Genomic DNA, 23,507 nt, shown 5'->3' on the forward strand with positions numbered 1-23,507 from the left:
AAGAGGGCCCTGAGGTCGCTCACCTGTATAAAGGCCCCCCACGTTGCAGGGCCAATTTAACCCAAGGGCTTTTATTTGCACAAACTTGGTAGACACCCATAAGATGTTTCATGCTAAACATCTAAGCTCTAGCTCATTGGGCTTTTTAAAAGAAGATTTTTTTTAAGTTTTTAATATACACATATAGTTAAAAACAATGACACCCCTGGGGCCGGGCCAGTTTTGACCCCAGGGCTTTTATTTGAACAAACTTTGTATACACTTACTAGAAGATGTTTCATGCTTAATATCTAAACTCTAGCTATTTGGGTTTTTTTCAAAGAAGATTTTAAGTTTTTGCTATACACATATAAGGAAAATCAATGACCCCTGGGGCGGTGCCAATTTTGACCCAAGGGCATTTATTTGAACAAACTTGGTAGACACCTATTAGAACATGTTTGATGCTAAATATCTTAGCCATAGCTCTTTGAGTTCTTTAAAAGAAGATTTTTTAAGTTTTTACTATATGCATATAGGGAAAATCAATGACCCCCGGGGCGGGGCCAATTTTGACCCCAGGGCTTTTATTTGAACAAACTTGGTAGACACTTATTAGAACATGTTTCATGCTAAATATCTTAGCTCTAACTCTTTTGGTTCTTTAAAAGAAGATTTTTTAAGTTTTTACTATATGCATATAGGGAAAATCAATGACCCCCTGGGGCTGGGCCAATTTTGACCCCAGGGCTTTTATTTGAACAAACTTGGTAGACACCTATTAGAACATGTTTGATGCTCAATATCTGAGCCATAGCTCTTTGAGTTCTTTAAAAGAAGATTTTTTAAGTTTTTACTATATGCATATAGGGAAAATCAATGACCCCCGGGGCGGGGCCAATTTTGATCCCCGGGCTTTTATTTGAACAAACTTGGTAGACACCCATTAGAACATGTTTCATGCTAAATATCTTAGCTCTAGCTCTTTGGGTTCTTTAAAAGAAGATTTTTTAAGTTTTTACTATATGCATATAGGGAAAATCAATGACCCCTCCGGGCTGGGCCAATTTTGACCCCAGGGCTTTTATTTGAACAAACTTGGTAGACAATCACTAGAAGATGTTCCATGTCAAATATCTAAGCTCTAGCTCTTATGGTTTTTTAAAAGAAGATATTTAAAGTTTTTTCTTTCGGTTGCCATGGCAACCAGAGTTCTGCATGGAATTAAATTCTTTGAACAATTTTTAAAGGTGACCACCAAAGGAACATTCCTGTGAAGTTTGGATGAAATTGGCTTAGTGGTTTATGAGGAGATGTCATTTAAAGTAAAAGTTTACGGACGGACGGACGGACGCCGGACGAAAAGCGATCACAAAAGCTCACCCTGTCACTTTGTGACAGGTGAGCTAAAAAAAAGAACATTTTGAATTATAAAATAAAAGTGGGAGTGGTCATGTTCATGTATACTATCCAAGCCACGCATGGACTGCCTGTGTAATTTAAGAAGTTGGCATAGTTTTGAGCATTTATTTCACCCTAATTGTTTGTTTAAAACATGCAGTATTTTATAAACCTCCACTTTTTCAGGAAAATAATTTGGGCAGTTAAAGCTACATGGTTCCATATGAGTCAAAATATTTCAATAAAATCAAACTTTAGAAAATGTACTAAGATGTAAGAAAAAGGAAAAAAATTCAAGATTCAAGTAATATTTTACATATTATGCGCGATTAATGACTGATTTTTCAGTATTTACATCTATATTTTTACTGCGTTACTAACGCAGTAAAGGCTATTTATGCATATTTTGACCACTTTTAAGTAATTTACGTGTTTGTAAGTGCCATTGATAATGTGTAAATTGCTTCTTTTTGGTTTCTTCACAATATAACACATGCAAATATATTTTCAAAATTTTCATGAAAATTATCATGAATCTGGAGGCATGCTGCTTTAAATACCATTTTAATAATTATCAATATGCAAGATCGTGGCATTCAAAGAGAAAAAAGTTTGACAGTGAAATATTCATTACAACCTTTACACAAAAAAAATGTGTAACTTTCATGTGTCCTATCTGACATCTATGAAGAACCATTTGATCAAGAAGGTTTACAAGAGCTAGAGATGGCGACACTTAAAGGCTTTTGATAATTTTCATTGTGAAATTATCAAATATAATTTTCACGGATAAATCAGTAATCCACTGAAAAGCATAAAATAAAAAAGGATAAAGTGTGGCTGTCAAAATGAACATAAAAGATTTTTGAACTCTTGTCATGCAAAATTCCGTATGTATCAAACTCAAACTGTTATAGTAAAAAATCCAAACACAGTCACTGCATCTCGGTGCCCTGCAAAGTGAATTATAGTATATAAAAATAAACTTATAACAGGAAAATGCATACAGATATACAGTATGATTTAGATTGCAAAGATCAGAAAATACCACAGAGCTTGCAGCCCTTTGATTCAGTCTTGTGGTGTTACTGCAACATACTGTAAATAAACATGTGCACAATAGAGAATGACAGTGATTTATATAAATTACTGCAAATAGATATATATTTAAATATGATACCATTATCAGATGCATTGTAAACCACAGAAGCTTGACAATTTCTATCAATAATTGAAAAATATCAGCAAATATACCCCTCCATGCAATATGGAATTCGACGCTTCAATTTATTTCTTATTTATCTGCATATATATACATGCATACCAATTATTGATAGAAATTAATATTATGACAAGCTCCTGTGTGTAAACAAATCATGTGTAATCATATATAATATAACATGTACACTGGGACATACGTTATCGTCCCAGATGTACAGAAGCCAGAAATAACTTCTTTTAATAAACTTCAGACGCACAGCTCATTTGTAAGTCAAACAAATTATGCAACCAATACAGAACTTTACCAACCTAAATCCACAATCCTTAGAATTTACTAATATATCAACAATTGAAAAACATATATATGTCGGTCTTTTTCAAAAATCGTGACACCTCAGAACCGATTCATTAATAGCCAGGGGAAATCACCTATACTGATTTCAATCAATAAAATACAACTGATTATTTCCCTTTGCTTATACAATGTAATAATATGATATCGTGATGCTGTTGGACCTGTATATTTCCGTGCGATGTCATATGATGAAGATTTTTTGTTGTCATTTGTTCCATGTTTGAATCACCGATCAAATATATCACGCCTTGAGAATAGGGTTATTAGAAATTATCAAAAATCTCGCCTCATTATGTGACCCTTGTCTGTTATTTTGAAATGGAGTTTATTATGTGAGCCCCCAGAGTATTTACTCCAGTTATATAATTCCTGACTCAATATAATGTGATGTGATGTGATGTGATGTGATGTGGTGATGTGATGTGATGTGATGTGATGTGATGTGATGTAATACGAGTATGATATAATGATGAATTAACTTGGGGGAAAAAAGAAAAATTTAAACTTTGATTTGAACGTTGTACTAGAGATTTTGAAGATTTTGTTTTAAGAAGGCTGAGCTACATACTACCTTCATCATCAAAAGAACTGTAAGAGATTAAAACAACTTTTTAAACCTTCTTAATCACAAGAGGTGAGATGAGCCGTGTCATGACAAAACCAACGTAATGGGTTTGCGATCTGCATGGATCCAGACCAGCTCGCGCATCCGCGCAGTCTGATCAGGATCCATGCTGTTCGCTATCAGTTTCTCTACTTGTTATAGGGTTTGTAAGCGAACAGCATGGATCCTGATCAGACTGCGCGGATGAGCAGGCTGGTCTGGATCCATGCTGGTCGCAAACCCAATATGTTGGTTTTGTCATGACGCGGCTCATATATATTTAATTCATTAATAAAGCTAAAAAAACGTTCTTGGGATAGGAAAGTGGCTCCAGCCACTGATGTTTAAATAGAGGCATTTTTCATATCTTTTTTAATATTAAAGCTAATTTAGCATAATACAACAAGTTTGGCGGTAAGAAGCTATGCAATAATTAATTATGTCAATAAAGGCATATCCCTGGAAAAACACCACGTACACAATGTGTCCTTTTTTAGTAAATGAAATTATTGTTTTTGTGATTGTTTTATTTATTTTGTCGACCAAATACATGTCAGGGATCCGACGAAAAAGAAATGACTTTTTCAAAAAAGTTACAATATCTGGAAATTGAACAAAATCTTATTCATATGCCTTTTATGACATGGTTATTTTAAAAAGAGGGGAAAATGTCTGCTTTAAGTTTAATACTTTATAATATTATTGTACTGCATAATTGTACATGCTATATAAACATAAATTTAACATCATTATTAATTTATCAAAATTAAAATGGACACAAACAAGAGCTGTCCATCAGAAAGCGCACTCGACATATGGGGCAAAATATTGTAAAAAACGGTTACTCAGTTATGAAACGTCACATGTGCCTTTATGTTAGAAAATCACAGAGAAGTTCGGTAGATTTGGAGATACCGACATGCACGCAAAAAATGTATGACTTCTGCAGAGAAATACATTGACATGCTGATTGACGCTACATGCCAAACATGCCATGGACATTATAATTTTTGATTAGAAGATTTTTTTAAGAAATTTATTTTCAAAGTCTTTATTTAGCTCGTGTAAAAATACTTACTGGCCATATCGTGCCGAATGCTATAATAGGCTTAAAATGTTAAGCCTATTATAGCATTCGACACGATATGGCCATTTATGTGTTGACGTGCCGTTAAAATCCAAACAAACAAACAAACAAACAAACATAGATAACCCCGACACTGGATATACACTTGTATAAGATCCTTGTTAAAAAAACGAAACAACACAACAACAACAACAACAACATGCTTACACATTTTGAAGCCTTGCACCCCTTTAGTCAATCTAAAAATGGTCAGATATTATCTGTCCAAATGACACTTATCTATGTGTTGGACCAGTACTGTATGCTATGGCCTTAGTATACAGGAGGTTCCGAGTTTACCTTTATATTACGGCGTAAGAAGCTATTTTTTTTATTTTATTTATTTTTTTTAGGGGGGGGGGATATAATGTCTATCCACGAAATGGGCACTTAAACTTATCATTATCAGATTAATAAATATCCGTGAGCATATCTGTATTTTAACAAGCAAATTCGTTGAATTTATATCTCCCGCAGAGTACTGGTTATTACTAACACAACAACTGGAGACATAAGGCTTTATTTATATATTTATCATGGCATAAACATTTTTATATATTTATCATGGCATAAACAGTAAAAACAAGGCAACGATATGCACATCTCCTCTAAATATTGATGGTTCCCTAAAGTATCGTTGAATTCCAGCCAGTATATATATAGTTGCAGAGAAATAGCGCGGAAACGAAATTTGGACTATATGCATACTGCATAACTAAACAAGGACCATAACTCTGTCTTAATGGATCTAACTGGAACAAGGTGACGATATGTGCATCTTGTCCTGGTATTGATTGTTTCCAGACAGCTTTCTTGAAATCCATCCATTAGCTGCAGAGAAATAGCACGCATTAATGGTTCCTATAAAGGTTTGTTGAATTCCAGCCAGTAGTTGCAGAAAAATAGCAAAGAAACTAAATTTTGACTGTATGAAATACTGAATAACTAAACAAGGGTTGTAACTTTGTGTTAAAGGGTCTGACCCCAACAAGGTGGCGAAATGCGCATCTTCTCTTGGCATTGATGGTTCCCATAAATTTTCATTACAGTACATTTCAGCCAGAAATAACGCGGAAACGAAATTCGGACGGACGGACGGATGGATGGATAGATGGACGGACGGACGAACGAACGAACAGACACTACCAAAACAATATCACCCGTCCGATTTCATCGGGGGGGGGGGGGGAAACAACAAAGCTCAAAGAGGTAAAATATTTAGTGGTGTTGACCTTTTACCTGGTGATGATGACAACGATTGTAGCCAGTATTCGTTTGTAAATTTTAACTGGGTCACCTGTCATGGCGGAGAAACAATTTATTGTTGTTTTAATTCTAGGTTTTCTGTCAATTTCTCTTAAATACGGTAAGTAGTATACACGAATATGTACGATCAATATGAATAATGATCATGAAGTTAGTTTACAGGAAAAGATCTGCGTTTTAGATTGATCGATTTTGTGAAAACTGTATTTAAACGCATGAACTAGATTTCATTTGATTTTGTTTTGTTTAGCAGACAAACTGGCACCAAATAAAATACCAGTTTAAAATGAAGATGATATGCGTTTATCCCGTTGTTTCCGCTTTTAATTTTCAAAGTTGATTGATTTTAAATCTAATTAAATTTTTGTTACTCATTTTTGACAGCATTTAATGATTTTGTGCACTATGCAGCCAGATATGCCATCATGAATTTATGATATTCATGATAGATCTATTATCAGATGAAGTCACAGACACTTGGAGCTCAAACCCCTTTAAAATCCAAATATAATGAATTTTTGTCAATCCCAGCACATGTACTGATCAAATATTAAAAAAGAACTTAATATTATATAAGCAGTTTTGAAAAAATTACATATATGCCTTGTTCTCATATTTTCGGGGGTTCTCATATTTTCGTGGCGTCATTTCCGGTCGTGAATGACAGCTAGTGTGTTTGATTGGACTCTCCAAAAAGCAGTCAAGTTTTCGCCGACACTTATTTCTATCAATTACTACCGTTAAATAAATGTTGAATGTCAAAAGATTTTCATGTTCTTTGTCAATGTCATTTCAATTATAATTATTTCTTTTCTCATGTTATATTCAACTACAGTACACAGCAACAAAAAAGAACCTAAAGCGTATCTTCGCCTAAAAATTCATCACCGCGACTTATGCCTAACTTAAACTAATGTCCAGAAATATTTTAAGTGCAGTATAGAATTTGAACGCGTGCAACGTAATTACCGAAACAAGGCTATCCAATCAAAATCTCCGAAAATATGAGACAGCTTTCGAGCGACACAGACTATCTAGTGAAAGTAGAAAGATTAGGATTTATTATTTAAATAGGTAATTTTCGTATTTTAAACGGTTCCTCTTTTGTTTGTCATAGTTTTAACTTACTGTTGAAGTTTTTTGTCTTCCACTTACTATTAATTTAAAAACGGTGGCTTAAATTAAAAACGTTAACCCCCCCCCCGAAAATACGGGTCAACGGCATATATCAACGTCTTAAATAATACATTTCTTTAAATTTTCATGTTTGAAATCGCGTTGTATGTCCACCTTACTGTTAGTACTGTCGTTAATATTTTAGCACAGTAAATGCAATTCAAGGGCAAACTACAATGCGATTTCAAACATGTAAATTTAATGAAATGAATCCACGTTGTCGTGCTTTTCAAGAACATGATAATATAGGAAAATATTTGAATTGTCGATAATATCATCTTAATGACTTAATCTCCATTTTACATTAACATACATTGTTGTATGATTCACTGATGCTTACAGATCTTGTCAGTTGCAAGGTTAATAATCTTCCCTATATTACCTCGATTTAGTAACTTATATTCTGCAGCATTAGCGCCGACTAAGTAAATTTCAGATTTTATAGGTCATAAAGCGATGAACCTCGAGAAAATAATGTCATATGCTAGCAAATGAATATGTACTTACTGAAGTAACAGCTATAATATGCAAATGGCATTATGTCTTGAAAAGGCAGTGAGTTATGCGCTGCTAAACTTAAGATACATATGGTATTGTATGCATGTAACTGACAGACACAACAGATCAAGCACACGTGCATGAATATGGAAAAATGAATTTCTTCATCTTAATTGCTCTATTTATATATATAGTGCAATTTTGTCGTACTGAATCATCACATTTTGTATTGTATCTGCGTGTTGCTAAAAAGCTTTTTCGATGCACATACCGCATTAATAACTTTTTTATCTTGAGAAAATATTAGAAATGATAGTTTAACGTCTCAATTCCGACTAAAAGGGTGCAAAGAATAGAGGAATTGATAAAAGATTGACCTTGATTTTCTGTCAGAATGTTAGCCACTTTCATCGTATTTCTGCCATCGACGGCAGCATTTGAAATAAGTATCTGCCTACAACGGCAGCATTTTTTCTTCAACCGGACCAGATTGAACGTCTGTAAAACTTTCAAGAGAAGACTCACGAGGTAGATATTTGGCTTGCGTGACCCCAATGGATGAACGTCTATATTAATAACACGAAATCTTGCCATTTAGTTAAAACTTGAGATATTTTGAACAAAAAAAAAGACATTTTCACGGATTTTTCCGAAGCTGTCACTTTTAACCTGCTTAAAATAGTCTGAAAACAGGAAAAACGAGTCCAAAATTACCTAACAGTATCTCCAGTCAATGGACAATAGTTTCATTGCAATGAAATGGGCCGTATTTGTGTAATATAATGATACCAACCAAATTTATAACCTACCTGTACCGAGCGGTAAATTTCAGCTATCTGCCATCACTGCAGTGATCTGCCATAACTGCCGCCGGTAATACGGTGTGAAGCCAAATCAAGGAGAAAATGACTCCCAGTTCATTTCCTACTTTTAGTGATTCACACCTAGACATTATTTAATGTACAATTGTTATCTTTTTTTTCAATCTCAAATAGCAAAAAACATGATTAAAGTTAATAGTACCGGGACTACCCCTAGGAAGCACATATCCAAGACAATCTTTACTGTGTAGGTCCATCCCTTGTACAAATCAATACAGGTTTTTTGTTATCTCAGTCAAACTGACCTTTTCTACTTTAATGCACAAAACAAACTTGTTTTAATGACAGCTATTTTCAGACAATATGCCTGCTTAATGTAATGGTTAATTGATTTTATAGCAGTGTTATTTACATGTAGAAGACATACATTCATTCAAGTGCAGATTGGATGGGTCAGACATTAACCATATTTTGGGCCATTATTTCAGGACATGTACTTCCTTATTCAGGGCTTCCATTAAGTTTCAAAATTTGGAAGTCAGAGACTGCAAAAGCTCTGGTTTTGGAAGTCAGACTCACATTTTATAGGTAAAGAAGGAAAAGTATTAGATTTTGGAAGTCACAAGCCAAAATCAGGCAGTAAATGACTCCCAAACTTCCATTAGTGGAAGCCCTGTAGGTTAAGAAGGAAAAATATTAGATTTTGGAAGTGGCAAGCCAAATCAAGGAGTAAATGACTCTCAAACTTCCACTAACGGAAGCCCTGCTTATTAATGTCATGGTAAATCATGGTGTCAAACCGTTTATTTATAGCTCAACTTCTTTATTTATTTTAAGTAGAGGTATTGTTATAGTCCTGGTGGCATTGCTGTTGCTGTCCGCAAACTTGTACCTGGATCATAACTTTTTTTATTCCTTGGTGTATTGTTTTCATTGTTGGCCACAACAACCCTTGGGACAATACCTTTCAGTAGACCACATAACCTTGACCTTCATTCATAAATGATCTTGGCCTTCAAGGTCAAAAGTCTAAATTTTGCTTGTTCTTGCTATTATTGGCTGTAACATTGTAACAGTTATTTTTGAATGGATTGTCTACAAACTTGAACATAATAATCTTCAAGGATAGTCCTTAAAAATAACCAGACAGACCATAACCTTCACTCATAAATGACCTTGACTTTGAAGGTCAAATTATTGAATTTTTCATTATTTTTGCTGTAACTGGCTGTAACTTTGCTATTATTGAATGGATTGACTTCATATTATAACAGAGCATTCTTAAGGATGAGACTTTCATGTTTATCAAACTCAATTTGACTTTGGCTCTTTTATGACCTTGAAAGTTAAATTATTGAATTTTCCCTGATTTGTGCATTAAATTGATTTTTTTTTGTAAGACACATGCGGATATGGAAATAATTCATATTTTGACAAAACTAATGTGACAAGACAGATCAATTAAATTTATAAAAAGGAACGTTAAGATTTTTTCAAACATTTCTTTGTTTGCTTTTAGAAAAAGTAATAAGTTGAGTGTTGCCCCCACCCGGCGGTGGCTCTTGTTCATATTTTGGTTAAAAGTACTTAATGTTATAGCTCTAGTACATGTACATGTACAAAGTATACCATTATATTGAAATTATCTTTATATTAATTTTTTTGCTACAAACAACATTTGGAAAATGAAAATTTGTTTCAGACACTGCCACACACACATAATTTTAAGAGGACATTGGACATTTCTTGCAGAAATGATTTAAAATAGTTTAATGATTTAAAACACAGATTTAAAATGTTTTGTCTGACAACTTCCTTGCTTACATGTATGTGTATGTGTATGACAAAAAAGGTCAATTTTGACCATGATTTATTCTTGTTGTTGGGGCACTTTTGAAATACATGATTGTTACATTAACTATATTAATCATGACCCTCAGGTCAAAAATGGCCTTGCCCCGGGAGTCACTTGCCTAATATGTAGACTGAAGTATAGTCAAACACTTCATATCTTTTTGTGGATACATTTAAATACAATTCCAGTATATTTGGCATATAGCATTGCACAGTAGACCTCTTTAAAAGTCTTATGAATTATGCACTTAATGTAAAAAAAATGCCTCCACCTTGGAGGTCCTAATTATAGTATCATAAGATTTATTAAGATAAAACAATTTTCAGACAAGCTTCTTGATTGGGTCTCTACCCTAATTGAAAGACTTAGTTTTAATTACTTTAAGTTTTAATTACTCAAACAAATTTACATTCGGGCATATATTGCCCGCCTCTAGTTTTCTACCTAATCCCTGTTCTTTATTTTTACCAGTATTTTTGAGTATGCCCAATAAAGTTTTAACAAGATCTGTAACTTTTGATAATTATTGTAACAAATTTTTTGTTACTTTCACCATAAAAATCATTACAACAGGCTTTAAACATTTACACTTTATGTTTGAAAAATGCAATCTTTTGTTCACGTCTTGGCAAATCTGTAAAATGAAGGTTATGCAGTGACAAATGGTGAAATCATATTTGCACACTTAGGTTGATTTTAACACCTTTGCTGTTCGTTTTGTACCATGTATCCATCTCCACTGAGTAGGTCAATATTTTCACAAAGGATTAAATATTAAGTAAAGTCAGATTTATAGGTTATAGTTGATTAGTCCACCAACCATATTTATTTCCATATTTATGATTGATTAAACATGTATTGAATATAAAGTTATTGCTGAAGCTTGACTTCTAAAAAAATCCTGCTTGCCTGGATTAACACATTTACAATTTTTGGCCACAGATGTTTTTAGATCTTCTTTTATTTACAACACTAGTGAGCAGAAGCATTGACCTACCTACATGTAATAATATAAGATTGCAAGAATCCTAACCCTAGACTTCTAAACTTAACATTTAACACTTAAGATGTTAAGGTTTTATTTCTTCAGATGAGACAAAATATTTCAAGAAAATTAAGAAAAGTGAAAACATTCTGACAGTAATTACAACACTGAACAGGTCATTTTGAAAATTGAAAAAAAAAGCACTGGAGTTGTTTTTGATTACTGGTGTCCCCCCTTTGCTGATTTATCATGCTATATTTTCCCTTCAGAAAACCATATCAGTTGTTTAGAAAATTTTACTTTTTAAAACACAAAAAAAATTCGTCAAAATTAGCTTGTTAGGCTTGCTGCTTTAAAGTCTATGTTACATTGTATTGTCTTAGATTGTAAAGGGTGAGATTTAATAATATCAAATCTATACTGCAATGGTAAATTTTTTTGACCAAACACTAAAAATTTGTTCAGAGAACAGTTATATAAATGAGCCGCGTCACGACAAAACCAACATAATTGTTTAAAACCAGCATGGATCAAGACCAGCCTGCTCATCCGCGCAGTCTGATCAGGATCCATGCTGTTCGCTTACAAACCCTATAACAAGTAGAGAAACTGATAGCGTGGATCCTGATCAGACTGGGCGGATGCGCAGGCTGGTCTGGATCCATGCTGGTCGCAAACCCATTATGTTGGTTTTGTCGTGACACGGCTCATTAATGTATTAAACTATAACAAATTGTCAAATTCTGTCGGTTTAGATTAAATTAAGTTTGTTGTAAATTTGGATTGCTGTTAAAATTTTCACAAATTTTTAAGTGGTAACAAGATACAAAATGTATATTCAGTACATGCCCTCCCTCTTCGTCCTTAAAATAATGAGAAAACTTTCTTCTTAGTTACTTGAGCTTAAGTTGCGTGGGTTAAGATTTTGTTTATCAGTGAATTAAAATGAAGAACATTCAGAAAATTTTTCATTTAAAGCAAAAATTAATGTCATATATTGAAGTTCTGTTATCATTTATTATTTCTATGTAAAAAGAACTATTGTATTGTTCACTGCTATAAGTCTTAAAATAAATTGATGTATTATAATATTTGAAGTGCCCACTCAAACACCTGGCAGGGGACTTAATATAAAACCTGCGGAGTTTTCAAACCTTTATTGTTCTTACCTATATAATACACTCGCATTTCTGCAATAGTGTCCACGAGTTTAAGTGCAGTTTAAAACACTTGTCAAACAATATTCGAGAATATTGTTAAGATTACTTTAATACGGTCATTTTAATTTTGAACAAGATGTTGATAAAAAATTATATTTAATCATGCTCTAAAATAGTACAAAGGATAAATCCATGTTAATCGTTTTAATGAAATGTAATATATAATTTTGGCAATTTTTTTTTTTTTTTAAACTCATTCTATATCAGAGAAGCTATTATATCACTCATGTTATTTGTTTAATTAATTGATTAATGTAATTAATTTATTTATTGAGGTGTTAGGAGTGTGTATAATTATATTGGTATTAATTATTTTGAAAATTATAATAATTAATTAAGTAAATCAGCCCCAAAAATGATCTCTGGTGACTTTAATGCGAGAAATTGTGGAAATCACCCCCAAAATTAATCTCTGCAAAATGGATAAATGTGGCACCCCTAATTCTGTCAATATTACTATCAAGTACTGAAAAAAAGTTAAAACCCACTCAACTTTTGTTATTTTATAAATGTCAGTTTTTTTCTGAAAATGACAAATTGTCGAAAGCTAAAGAAAAAGCATTTGTACTGATTATATTATATACTGTCATGTACTGAAAATAGAATGAGTGTTTTAATTGACAGACAACATTTTGTTTTCATCCTTGTGAAAATCTTCAGAATTTTAAAATTGGACTGGTTCTTTGATTTTATATAATATATATTCTCCTTGACATGAAAAGTGGACTAAAATCTGAGATGCAGTCTGTTTTATGAATAATCATATTAAAAGGATATCAATACAGACTTATTGTCCGCATTTATTCTTTGCATTAGACAGAAATAAACAGGAATTAAAAAGAAACCCACTTGAAACATTTTGAAATTAGGCGTAATTAACTCAAACGCAGGTACTTGTTCACAGTGGTGTATTGTTCGCTGTGTCTTCTATTGAACGAAGTTGTTTCCGAAAAACCTCTTGAAAATGTCGCAAAATCATGAGAAACTGCAGTATTCTATAGATTCTCCTTCTTAAACAAATAGTATAACTTCTAATATTTGTTTGCTACTGTGTATGCATTAGGACTTTTGAATAAAAGAAAAAAAAAAGTAAAATTACAGCTGCTGTCAAACAAGTGTTCCAATATGGATACTGATTTTATATATCGAAATTGTTTTGGAACAGAACAGAATAATCAATTACATCATGGGTTCATTTGATAGTTACTTTTCTTTATTTATTCAAGTTCTTTATTCTTTACAAGTGGGAAATGTGGGAAACTTGTTTTCTGTCGACTCAGAAATTAAATATTCTGCACCTACATGTATTTCTATACTGAACAACTCAGTACCTATCTTTATCTTTATATGTTGAAATTTTTATCGTAGAATTCAAGAATTATCTGTGGACTTAAGAACACTCGTTGAACATTTGAAAAAATGCTAAATGGGACAAAATTAATTTCAAGAACAGTTCTTCAAGACAGGTACTTGAAAATTTTCCTATTAAAATACACCAAGGCACCTCTGAAATATCAAAATTCTTTTACTTTATATTGATGTAAGTTATTTAAGAATCAATGGTAACTATGTATCGTTAATATATCAAAATAATTTAAATGTGTACCAAAATGGTCTGTAGGTGTACTAAAATAGTCTATTAGTATACATGTACCAAAATAGTCTATATAATATACCAAAATAGTCTATGTAATAATGTACCAAAATGGTCAATATGTGTACAATGTACCAAAATAGACTATACATGTACCAAAATAGTTTATATAATGTCCCAAAATGGTCTATATGTTTACCCAAATTTGCCTATTTATATAATGTATCAAAATGGTCTATATTTGCACCCAAATTGGCCTATATATATTATGAACCAAAACAGACTGTTTATGTACAACAATGTTCTCTACATGTACCAAAATAGTCTATATGCATGCCTAAATGGTTTATATTTGAACGAAAATGGTCTATATATGTACTGAAATTGGCCTTTTTAATTATATAATGTACTAAAATAGTCTTTTTATGTACCAAATGGTGAATACATGTACTGAAATTACCTATATGTGTACAAAAATGTTCTATACATGTACCAAAATTGTATGTATACCAAAATGTTCTGTACATGTACAAAAATGTTCTAACATGTACCAAAATAGTCTATATGTGTACCAAAATGTTCTGTATATGTACCAAAATGGTCTATATCATTTTGTGTACCAAAATGTTCTGTACATGTACCAAAATTATATGTGTACCAAAATGTTCTGTACATGTACCAAAATGGTCTATATCATTTTGTGTACCAAAATATTCTGTTCATGTACCAACATAGTTTGTATGTGTACCAAAATGTTCTGTACATGTACCAAAATGGTCTATATCATTATGTGTACCAAAATGTTCAGTACATGTACCAAAATAGTTTGTATGTGTACCAAAATGTTCTGTACATGTACCAAAATAGTTTGTATGTGTACTAAAATGGTCAATACAAGTACCAAAATAGTCTATATGTGTACAAACTGTTCTCTATATGTACCAAAATAGTCTTATAATAGTAAAAATGTACCAAATGTTCTGTACATGTACTAGTATTACACTGATAGACATTTTAAATAGACTTTGAGTTTTAATCTGGATAAAACCAGTCATCATTTTTATTTACTGACTAAATAGCTAACTGCTGATTTGGATGTCTCTCTTTTCATGGCTTATTGCCTTATTTTTTTCTACCCTTCCTTTAAGGAAAGTAAAACATGAGTCAGCCTAATTAATGATTGATAACTGATCTATATGTATTATTCCTTTACACTTAGAATGTGCTGTTCATAACAGCAAATTCTGACATTTATATAAATTCAGCATACTTATAACACACAGGTTCCATTAAGTTTCAAAATTTAGAAGTCCGACTTAGAATGTCTGACATTGGAGGTAAAGAATGAAAAGCATTATATTTAGTTTTGGAAGTCACAAGCAAAAAGTCAAGAGTATAAATGACTCACAAACTTCCAGTTAATGAAAGCCCTGATTATAAGAATTAAATTTTTGTAAAGAAGGGATGGGATCACTTGTATGAGCGAAGCTGTAATGTATTTGAAACACCTTTTACTTTCTTTTCACCTTAAGTTTACTTTGAACGGATTAACTTCTCTAGCTAGCATTGAAAATCCACTAACAAAGCGTTAAAAGTTTATTTTAAATGATATTTTTTTCTACAATTCGAAGCTTAAAAATTAATGTGATTTTATTTTTTTTGAAACATTGTATTCATGAAAACATCTGCGGTGTGGTTTTAACTGTAAGATAGATCTGATAATTTATCTGCGGGTAAAAAAACAACAACAACAACTTTGAGATCTGATAAGGGTACAGTTAGTTTAAGACAAGTGTATGAGTTTGTCACAGTAGCAGCTGTCAAATCATATGTTGACTTTATTCTATGTAATGTTTTGTGGCTGTGAATTTTACTTGTATGAATTTAATTGAAAAAAAGTGCTGTATATAAACTTTAATTATTGGAGAACTAGAAAAAAGAGAATGTGAAGGAAGATTATATATAAATATATAAAAAATTAAATTAAAAAATTGGTTTGATTCATTATGAAACTCAGGATTATTAAGGATAAACTTTAGACAAATTTGGTACTGTCATAATAATTTTCATATACTTAGAAGACAGCAAATTGTTTTTATTTTGAAAAAACAAAAACAAACCCAGAACAAAAAAACAACAACAAAAAACATATGGATATCCGATATAGTTTAAATAGATAAAACCTTTAAATAGTAAAATCAGTGAATTATTTTCAAGCTGGAATTGAAAACTAAAATGGGGAAAAGACGGGCTTTCCAGCTGTACACCAAAAGAAAAGGTATAAAAATATATATTTATTAATTTATATTTAAACATATATTACATATAAGATTAATTCTGTCATTTTACTTTGGTAGAAGTATTAAAAAGCATTCTGTGTGTTTCATCATAACACATGTTTCTACATTGTTTTGTATTATATCTAAACAACAACATCAACAACAACAACACAGCTTTAGGGTGTTGTTGTTGTTTTTTTTTTAATTGAACTTTGGTATTTGAGACCAAAAAATTGGTATATATTTATGATATTCTCTTCTTGTATGTAAATAATCTTATCTAAAATTTCACATTTTTCTATAATTTTGCAAATTCCTGTTCATGTACTTCATTTAGAGCATTTTTGTTATATAAGTAATGTATATTTTATAAATACAATTAAACAATATAAGTTTTGCTAAAAATTTGGTTAAATTAGTTATGTTGATAATTTTTATGAAATAATTTTAAATAAGTTTTATACATGTATACATGTATTTGAAGACAAATAATTGAGCCGCATCACGACAAAACCAACATAATACGTTTGTGACAAACATGGATCTGTGCAGTCTGATCTGAGGATCCATGCTGTTCGCTTACCAACTCTATTACAAGTAGCAAAACTGGTAGCAAACAGCATGGATCCTGATCAGACTGTGCGGATGCGCAGTCTGGTCTGGATCTATGCTGGTCGCAAACACATTAGGTTGGTTTTGTCATGGCGCGGCTCAATTATGGTGATTGGATTGTTTTATATTGTATTAGAAATTAATCAGTAATTAAAAAAAAAATGTCAGGATAATAAAAAGAAACTCAGGAAATGTTTTTCACATGCATTTAAAGATGAAGGTGTATCTTTCTGTCCATAAGTTAAATGTAAATGAATGACTCTTATAATTTTATATTGATATAATAATACAAGATTATTTTATCAAAATAATATAGAAATAAAGAAATACAACACATCTACACCAGTGCAGGTTGAGTAATTTAATAATCTACAGGTTTAAAAATTTTACAAAATTTTCCAGCTAAAGTATACAAAATATGGATGTCTTTTATGTTGCTAAGATTATTATTTTATAAACAAATCTCAGTTTTCAAGCATCACCTGTGTTGGATGGCTAATTAGTGATAATAACTGCCACATTGTTCATTAGACTTTATCATAACTAAATTTCCATATGTACTAACAGATGTTTTACTGTGAAAACCGTTCCCCCCCCCTCCCTCTCCAATAAAAATGTAACCTTTGTGTTACAGCATGCATGCATAGTTAAACAGAGAATTTACTGTGTTTAATAAAAGTTCTGTGAAAGTCATTCAGATTTTGTTGAAATATTATTTTATGAAAAGCGTACTTGAGTTATTTTGTTGTTGTTTTTGTTATTGTTTTTTTTCACAAGGGATTTTAGAGAGCAATTCATCTCAGAAAAGCTGTTCTGTAAAGAATAAAAAAAATCATACAATAAAATATTATTACCATTCAAATATTAGATAATTTTGACTATTTTTGATGTCACAATATTGCCTTTATTTATACTGTGACTGATCATCAATATGCAACATTTACAGCAACAAAAATGCCTATTTTTCCAAAATGGTCTCAAAAAATTAGCAAAGGGTGAAGAGATTTATAATATTTGGCTGTTGTTTATGTAATTATGTGAAGTAAAATATCTTTTACTTAAGCAGATGACAAAATGATGAAAATACAAATGATGCTCTTATTTATACCTTTCTTATAATACTTTTTTTTATTGGAATAGGGGGTTGGGGGGTCATTTTGTTAAAATGATTCTTTCAAAATATATATGAACTACATGTATGAAGTTTTCAGTACTCCTGCCATTTACAGGAAAATGATTAAAAGGAAAAGTTACATAACGATTTGTGAGCTAATATATTATAAATTGGTTATGTAAGTGTCATTGTATCAAGTGACCTTTTTTATTTGGCAACTTGTAGTCTCAGCACTTTTATTTTTGACATTTAAAACTAGAAAAAACTTGTCAAGTTTAAAAAAAAAAAAATTATAGCTACTTGAAATTGCAAGTTGTATCATAGTTATGATCGAATGATCCAAAGCTGTTTAAAGTATTTCCTTGGTTTAAAATTGAACTGGCCTGGTTATATACAAGTGACAAGTTTTGTTCTGTTCCATTCTGTTCCAGGAGGTTGAGGGTTCAAGTATTATCTAAATTGAATATTGAATGTTGTTTGAATTTACTAAAAAAAAGTTGCAGCATGAAATTAATTCTACAACTTCTAAAATTGGCAGATAAGATAGAAAAATTTGGTGATGTGAAATAAAGAGGTCATTTAAGACAGTCATTATACATTGTTAGATACAATATTGATTATATTGGACTACAAGACCTATATTAGACTCAGTTACAGGCATGGAAAATTATTTTTCCTGCATGACGAGTAGCTTGTAAATACAATGTGCAGGGAACATTTTCCTACTCGTCTTGCATCGGGTTCTCTTAAATTCTACTCGTGATTAATTATTACGAGTGGACAAGTGGAATTTTCGATCTCTGAGTTAGTGTCCTGTCCGATATAGGTTTGACAGCTGTTACAATAATCGTCTAGTAGAATTCCATATTGTACTCAACTATGTACAATAACCTCATAATATCATATATAGAATATTTAGTAATATTTAGAATATTTAGTAAGCAATATAATTCAATGCCAAAACAGAATTTGTTTATCAATAATAATTATAATAACGACCATATTTGGTGAGTGAGGATGATCGTGGACAATATTTTAGACGTCTTTTAAAATTTTGTTTTCGAGTCATTAGACATAGTGTGAAATTACATTTAGATAAACCAATCAGCGTACAGGATTTAGGTTATTATTACTATAGATGATTCAGAAAGACTTCAATGGTGAAATGATAGGAAATTGATTACATAGATGTGGCTTGTAGGGCTTTTTAGCTCACCTGTCACAAAGTGACAGGGTGAGCTTTTGTGATCGCTTTTCGTCCGGCGTCCGTCCGTCCGTCGTCCGTCCGGCGTCCGTCGTCCGTCCGTAAACTTTTGCTTTAAATGACATCTCCTCATAAACCACTGAGCCAATTTCATCCAAACTTCACAGGAATGTTCCTTTGGTGGTCACCTTTAAAAATTGTTCAAAGAATTTAATTCCATGCAGAACTCTGGTTGCCATGGCAACCGAAAGAAAAATCTTTAAATATCTTCTTTTAAACAACCCTAAGAGCTAGAGCTTAGATATTTGGCATGAAACATCTTCTAATGAGTGTCCACCAAGTTTGTTCAAATAAAAGCCCTGGGGTCAAAATTGGCCCCGCCCCGGGGGGTCATTGATTTTCCCTATATGCATATAGTAAAAACTTAAAAAATCTTCTTTTAAAGAACTGTAAGAGCTATAGCTAAGATATTTGGCATGGAACATCTTCTAGTGAGTGTCTACCAAGTTTGTTCAAATAAAAGCCCTGGGGTCAAAATTGGCCCCGCCCCGGGGGGGTCATTGATTTTCCCTATATGCATATAGTAAAAACTTAAAAAATCTTCTTTTAAAGAACTGTAAGAGCTAGAGCTTAGATATTTGGCATGAAACATCTTCTAGTGAATGTCTACCAAGTTTGTTCAAATAAAAGCCCTGGGGTCAAAATTGGCCCCGCCCCAAGGGGTCATTGATTTTCTCTATATGCATATAGTAAAAACTTAAAAATCTTCTTTTAAAGAACCCAAAAAGCTAGAGCTAAGATATTAGGCATGAAACATCTTCTAGTGAATGTCTACCAAGTTTGTTCAAATAAAAGCCCTGGGGTCAAAATTGGCCCCGCCCTGGGGGGTAATTGATTTTCCCTATATGCATATAGTAAAAACTTAAAAAAATCTTCTTTTAAAGAACCAGAAGAGCTAGAGCTTAGATATTTGGCATGAAACATCTTCTAGTGAATGTCTACCAAGTTTGTTCAAATAAAAGCCCTGGGGTCAAAATTGGCCCCGCCCCGGGGGGTCATTGATTTTCCCTATATGCATATAGTAAAAACTTAAAAAATCTTCTTTTAAAGAACCATAAGAGCTAGAGCTTAGATATTTGGCATGAAACATCTTCTAGTGAATGTCTACCAAGTTTGTTCAAATAAAAGCCCTGGGGTCAAAATTGGCCCCGCCCCAGGGGGTCATTGATTTTCCCTATATGCATATAGTAAAAACTTAAAAATCTTCTTTTAAAGAACCCAAAGAGCTAGAGCTAAGATATTTAGCATGAGACATGTTCTAATGGGTGTCTACCAAGTATGTTCAAATAAAAGCCCTGGGGTCAAAACTGGCCCCGCCCTGGGGGTCATTGATTTTCCTTATATACATAGCAAAAACTTAAAAATCTTCTTTGAAAAAACCCAAATAACTAGAGTTTAGATATTAAGCATGAAACATCTTTAAGTAAATATCTACAAAGTTTGTTCAAATAAAAGCCCAGGGGTCAAAACTGGCCCTGCCCGAGGGGTGTCATTGATTTTAACTAAACATCTTATGGGTGTCTACCAAGTCTGTTCAAATAAACAAATAAAAGCCCTTGGGTAAAAATTGGGCCGGGGGGCGGGGGACGGGGGCTATATACAGGTGAGCGACCTCAGGGCCATCATGGCCCTCTTGTTTTAATAAGTTTTGAAATATGCCATGAAAAAAATTGAAACGTTTGATATTAATAAGTTGAATTTTTGCTTTTAATAATTTAAGTTGTTTATATATGGTATAAATTCCAATACTTCTGTATAAGCAATTTGATTTTTTTTGTCAGTTTTTATAATTTGGTAATTTGGCTGAACTTTTTTTTTTTAAATGTCATTTGAAAAAAATTGACACAAAATAGTGTCCTTTAACAAGGTGTTGACAATTTTAGAAAAACTGAAAGGTCCATGATCTAGTGACATGCCATGAGACTATAAAATAAGTTTTTGACACAGAATATATACACAGCGAACCTGAAAACATTTTCCTTAAACATCAACTTTACAAGCAGCGACTGTACTTAAGAATTTGATTCAACACCAGGCACAATGGTTATTATAAAAGAAGTTTTCTAAGCTTTTGTTCTGCTTTGGTTCTAGGGGAATTCTTGTACAACTAAAAGACAAAAAGATGTCCTTTTCCTCAATTTATTTTCAAACTATTTTTTAAATATTTCAAACTAGAGTCATACAATCTATGGCTGATCAGAGGAAAGGACTTTAAAAGAACAACTTTCAAAACAATAATAGACCAATCAATTTTAGTGTACATCATGTGACCCTTAATTCCCTTAGTAAATTTTTAACCAATCAAAATTCATTTCATGTAATGAAGTTTTGAATCATACAATGAAACAATAACTTTACTTTCTAATAAAAGTATTTACTGAAACCTTGTAAGTTCTTGACAAATCAGCTGATGGTTACAGTAATGATAGTGATAAAATTTCTTTTATCGAAACGTCTGAAATAGGATTAATTATCTTGTTAAAGTTATAACAGTAGATTGGTTAAATTAGATCTTCCTATCTGTATTTGTTCTTTTGCATTCTGTTATACATCATGTTAATGACATTAAAGCGCACATGAAGAAATAAAAGCAAAATCAAAATTAAAAAAAAAAAAAATTAAAAAAATTAAATCAAAAATTTTAATGCATAATAAATTATTATAACTCGGATATCAGGTATTTGATTGGTCAGAAACCAGCACAGAATATATATTGACCAATGAAAATCCTGCGATTGACATGACAGAACTCAGAAAGAAAATTTTTATATTAAACTTCGAGGCTGAATGGTAGGTTTATTCAAAGAAAAGATATTTTTAGACCAAATTCTGCACATATTGACAAACGGAAACAATTCTGTTTGTTTGGGTTTAACGGCATATTGACACATTACTGGTGACATACTGCGCAGAAAGAAAAAAAAATATGTGGATAAAAAAGGAATGGTAGCTAGAATATTGATACAAAGTCAGTTACAGCGGCACACTTGAACGACGTAAACATTGACATTCTTCCGTCCCTGCATATTTTCACCTTTAAATTGAATAATTGTCACTTGAAATTTCAATTTTCCCGGCTTTTGGTGTTGAGTAATTGTTTAGATAACTCCGGACAGACGTGCAGTAGTTATTGTTGTTAGATTTGATTCAGTCTCCGAAAGTTGAAATTAATCTTGAAAAATGATGCTCGATTAACATTTCAGTAAAGCTTGGGAGAAGTCAGTTTGACGGGGAGAAGTGAATGATGCATTGTGGGCATTTATTGTCAGAGGCTTCGCAATGAGCGAATTGTGATGACAGAATAACAAAAGGTGAAAATGAATGGTTTAAATAACTGCGATAATTGGTGTGTCCGAGACACCTGCCAGTAACTATGGTGGTCATTTAAATGGTCAGTCATTGGTCATTTCATATTACTAATACTATGAATTAGCTGAATACTGATTTAAAAAAGGTATGCTTCATTGCGATTTTTTTTTTAAAGAAAAAGAAATTACAATTTCATGTAACCATAATTAATCCGACATTTCATAAAAATTACTGAAACCTTATGGTAACCATGACATAATTTTAGTTATTCTAGACTCCACTTAGGTTTTTTGACATTAAAGGGACTTGACTGAGGTGTTTTTTTGACATTAAAAAGGACTTGACTGAGGTGTTTTTTGACATTAAAGGGACTTAACTCAGGGTTTTTGACATTAAAGGGACTTGACTGAGGTGTTTTTGACATTAAAGGGACTTGACTTAGGTTTGAGAGTTTTTTTTAAGATAAATGTTCCATTTGATGTAGGTCTAAAACAGATTATGTTTTTTGAACTTGTTTAATGTAAAAGAAATGGCACCGGTGAACTAAAAACAACATTGTTTTATCAAAACAACAACAATAAACAACATAAACCACAATGTTTGACCTTAAGTCACAATATTAGGTGAGATTAATTCTGGATACTTGTTTTATTGTCAGAACAGAAATGTCCAAAGTCAAAAAATCATGAAACTGAAAATAAAGTGCAGTAGAATGAAAATAAAGTGCACTAGAATGAAAATAAAGTGCAAAAGAATGAAAATAAAGTGCACTAGAATGAAAATAAAGTGCAATAGAATGAAAATAAAGTGCGTTAGAATTAACTAGTT

At 32.1% G+C, this 23,507-nt stretch overlaps 1 protein-coding gene across 1 annotated transcript in view; it reads left to right on the forward strand.

Annotated features, from left to right (window-relative positions):
• Window positions 1-5,928: 5,928 nt before the first annotated feature.
• LOC132739858 (activin receptor type-1-like) overlaps window positions 5,929-23,507 on the forward strand; it is a 41,379-nt gene continuing 23,800 nt past the window's right edge. The window contains exon 1 of the mRNA XM_060727668.1: window positions 5,929-6,052. Within this exon, the coding sequence (XP_060583651.1) occupies window positions 5,989-6,052 (64 nt within the window). The 5' untranslated portion in view covers window positions 5,929-5,988. The remainder of the gene's footprint in view (window positions 6,053-23,507) is intronic.

The sequence above is a fragment of the Ruditapes philippinarum genome, unplaced genomic scaffold (assembly GCF_026571515.1).
Source record: "Ruditapes philippinarum isolate M1 unplaced genomic scaffold, ASM2657151v2 ctg1855_1_1_1_1, whole genome shotgun sequence".
In the NCBI taxonomy this organism is placed as follows: Eukaryota; Metazoa; Mollusca; class Bivalvia; order Venerida; family Veneridae; genus Ruditapes; species Ruditapes philippinarum.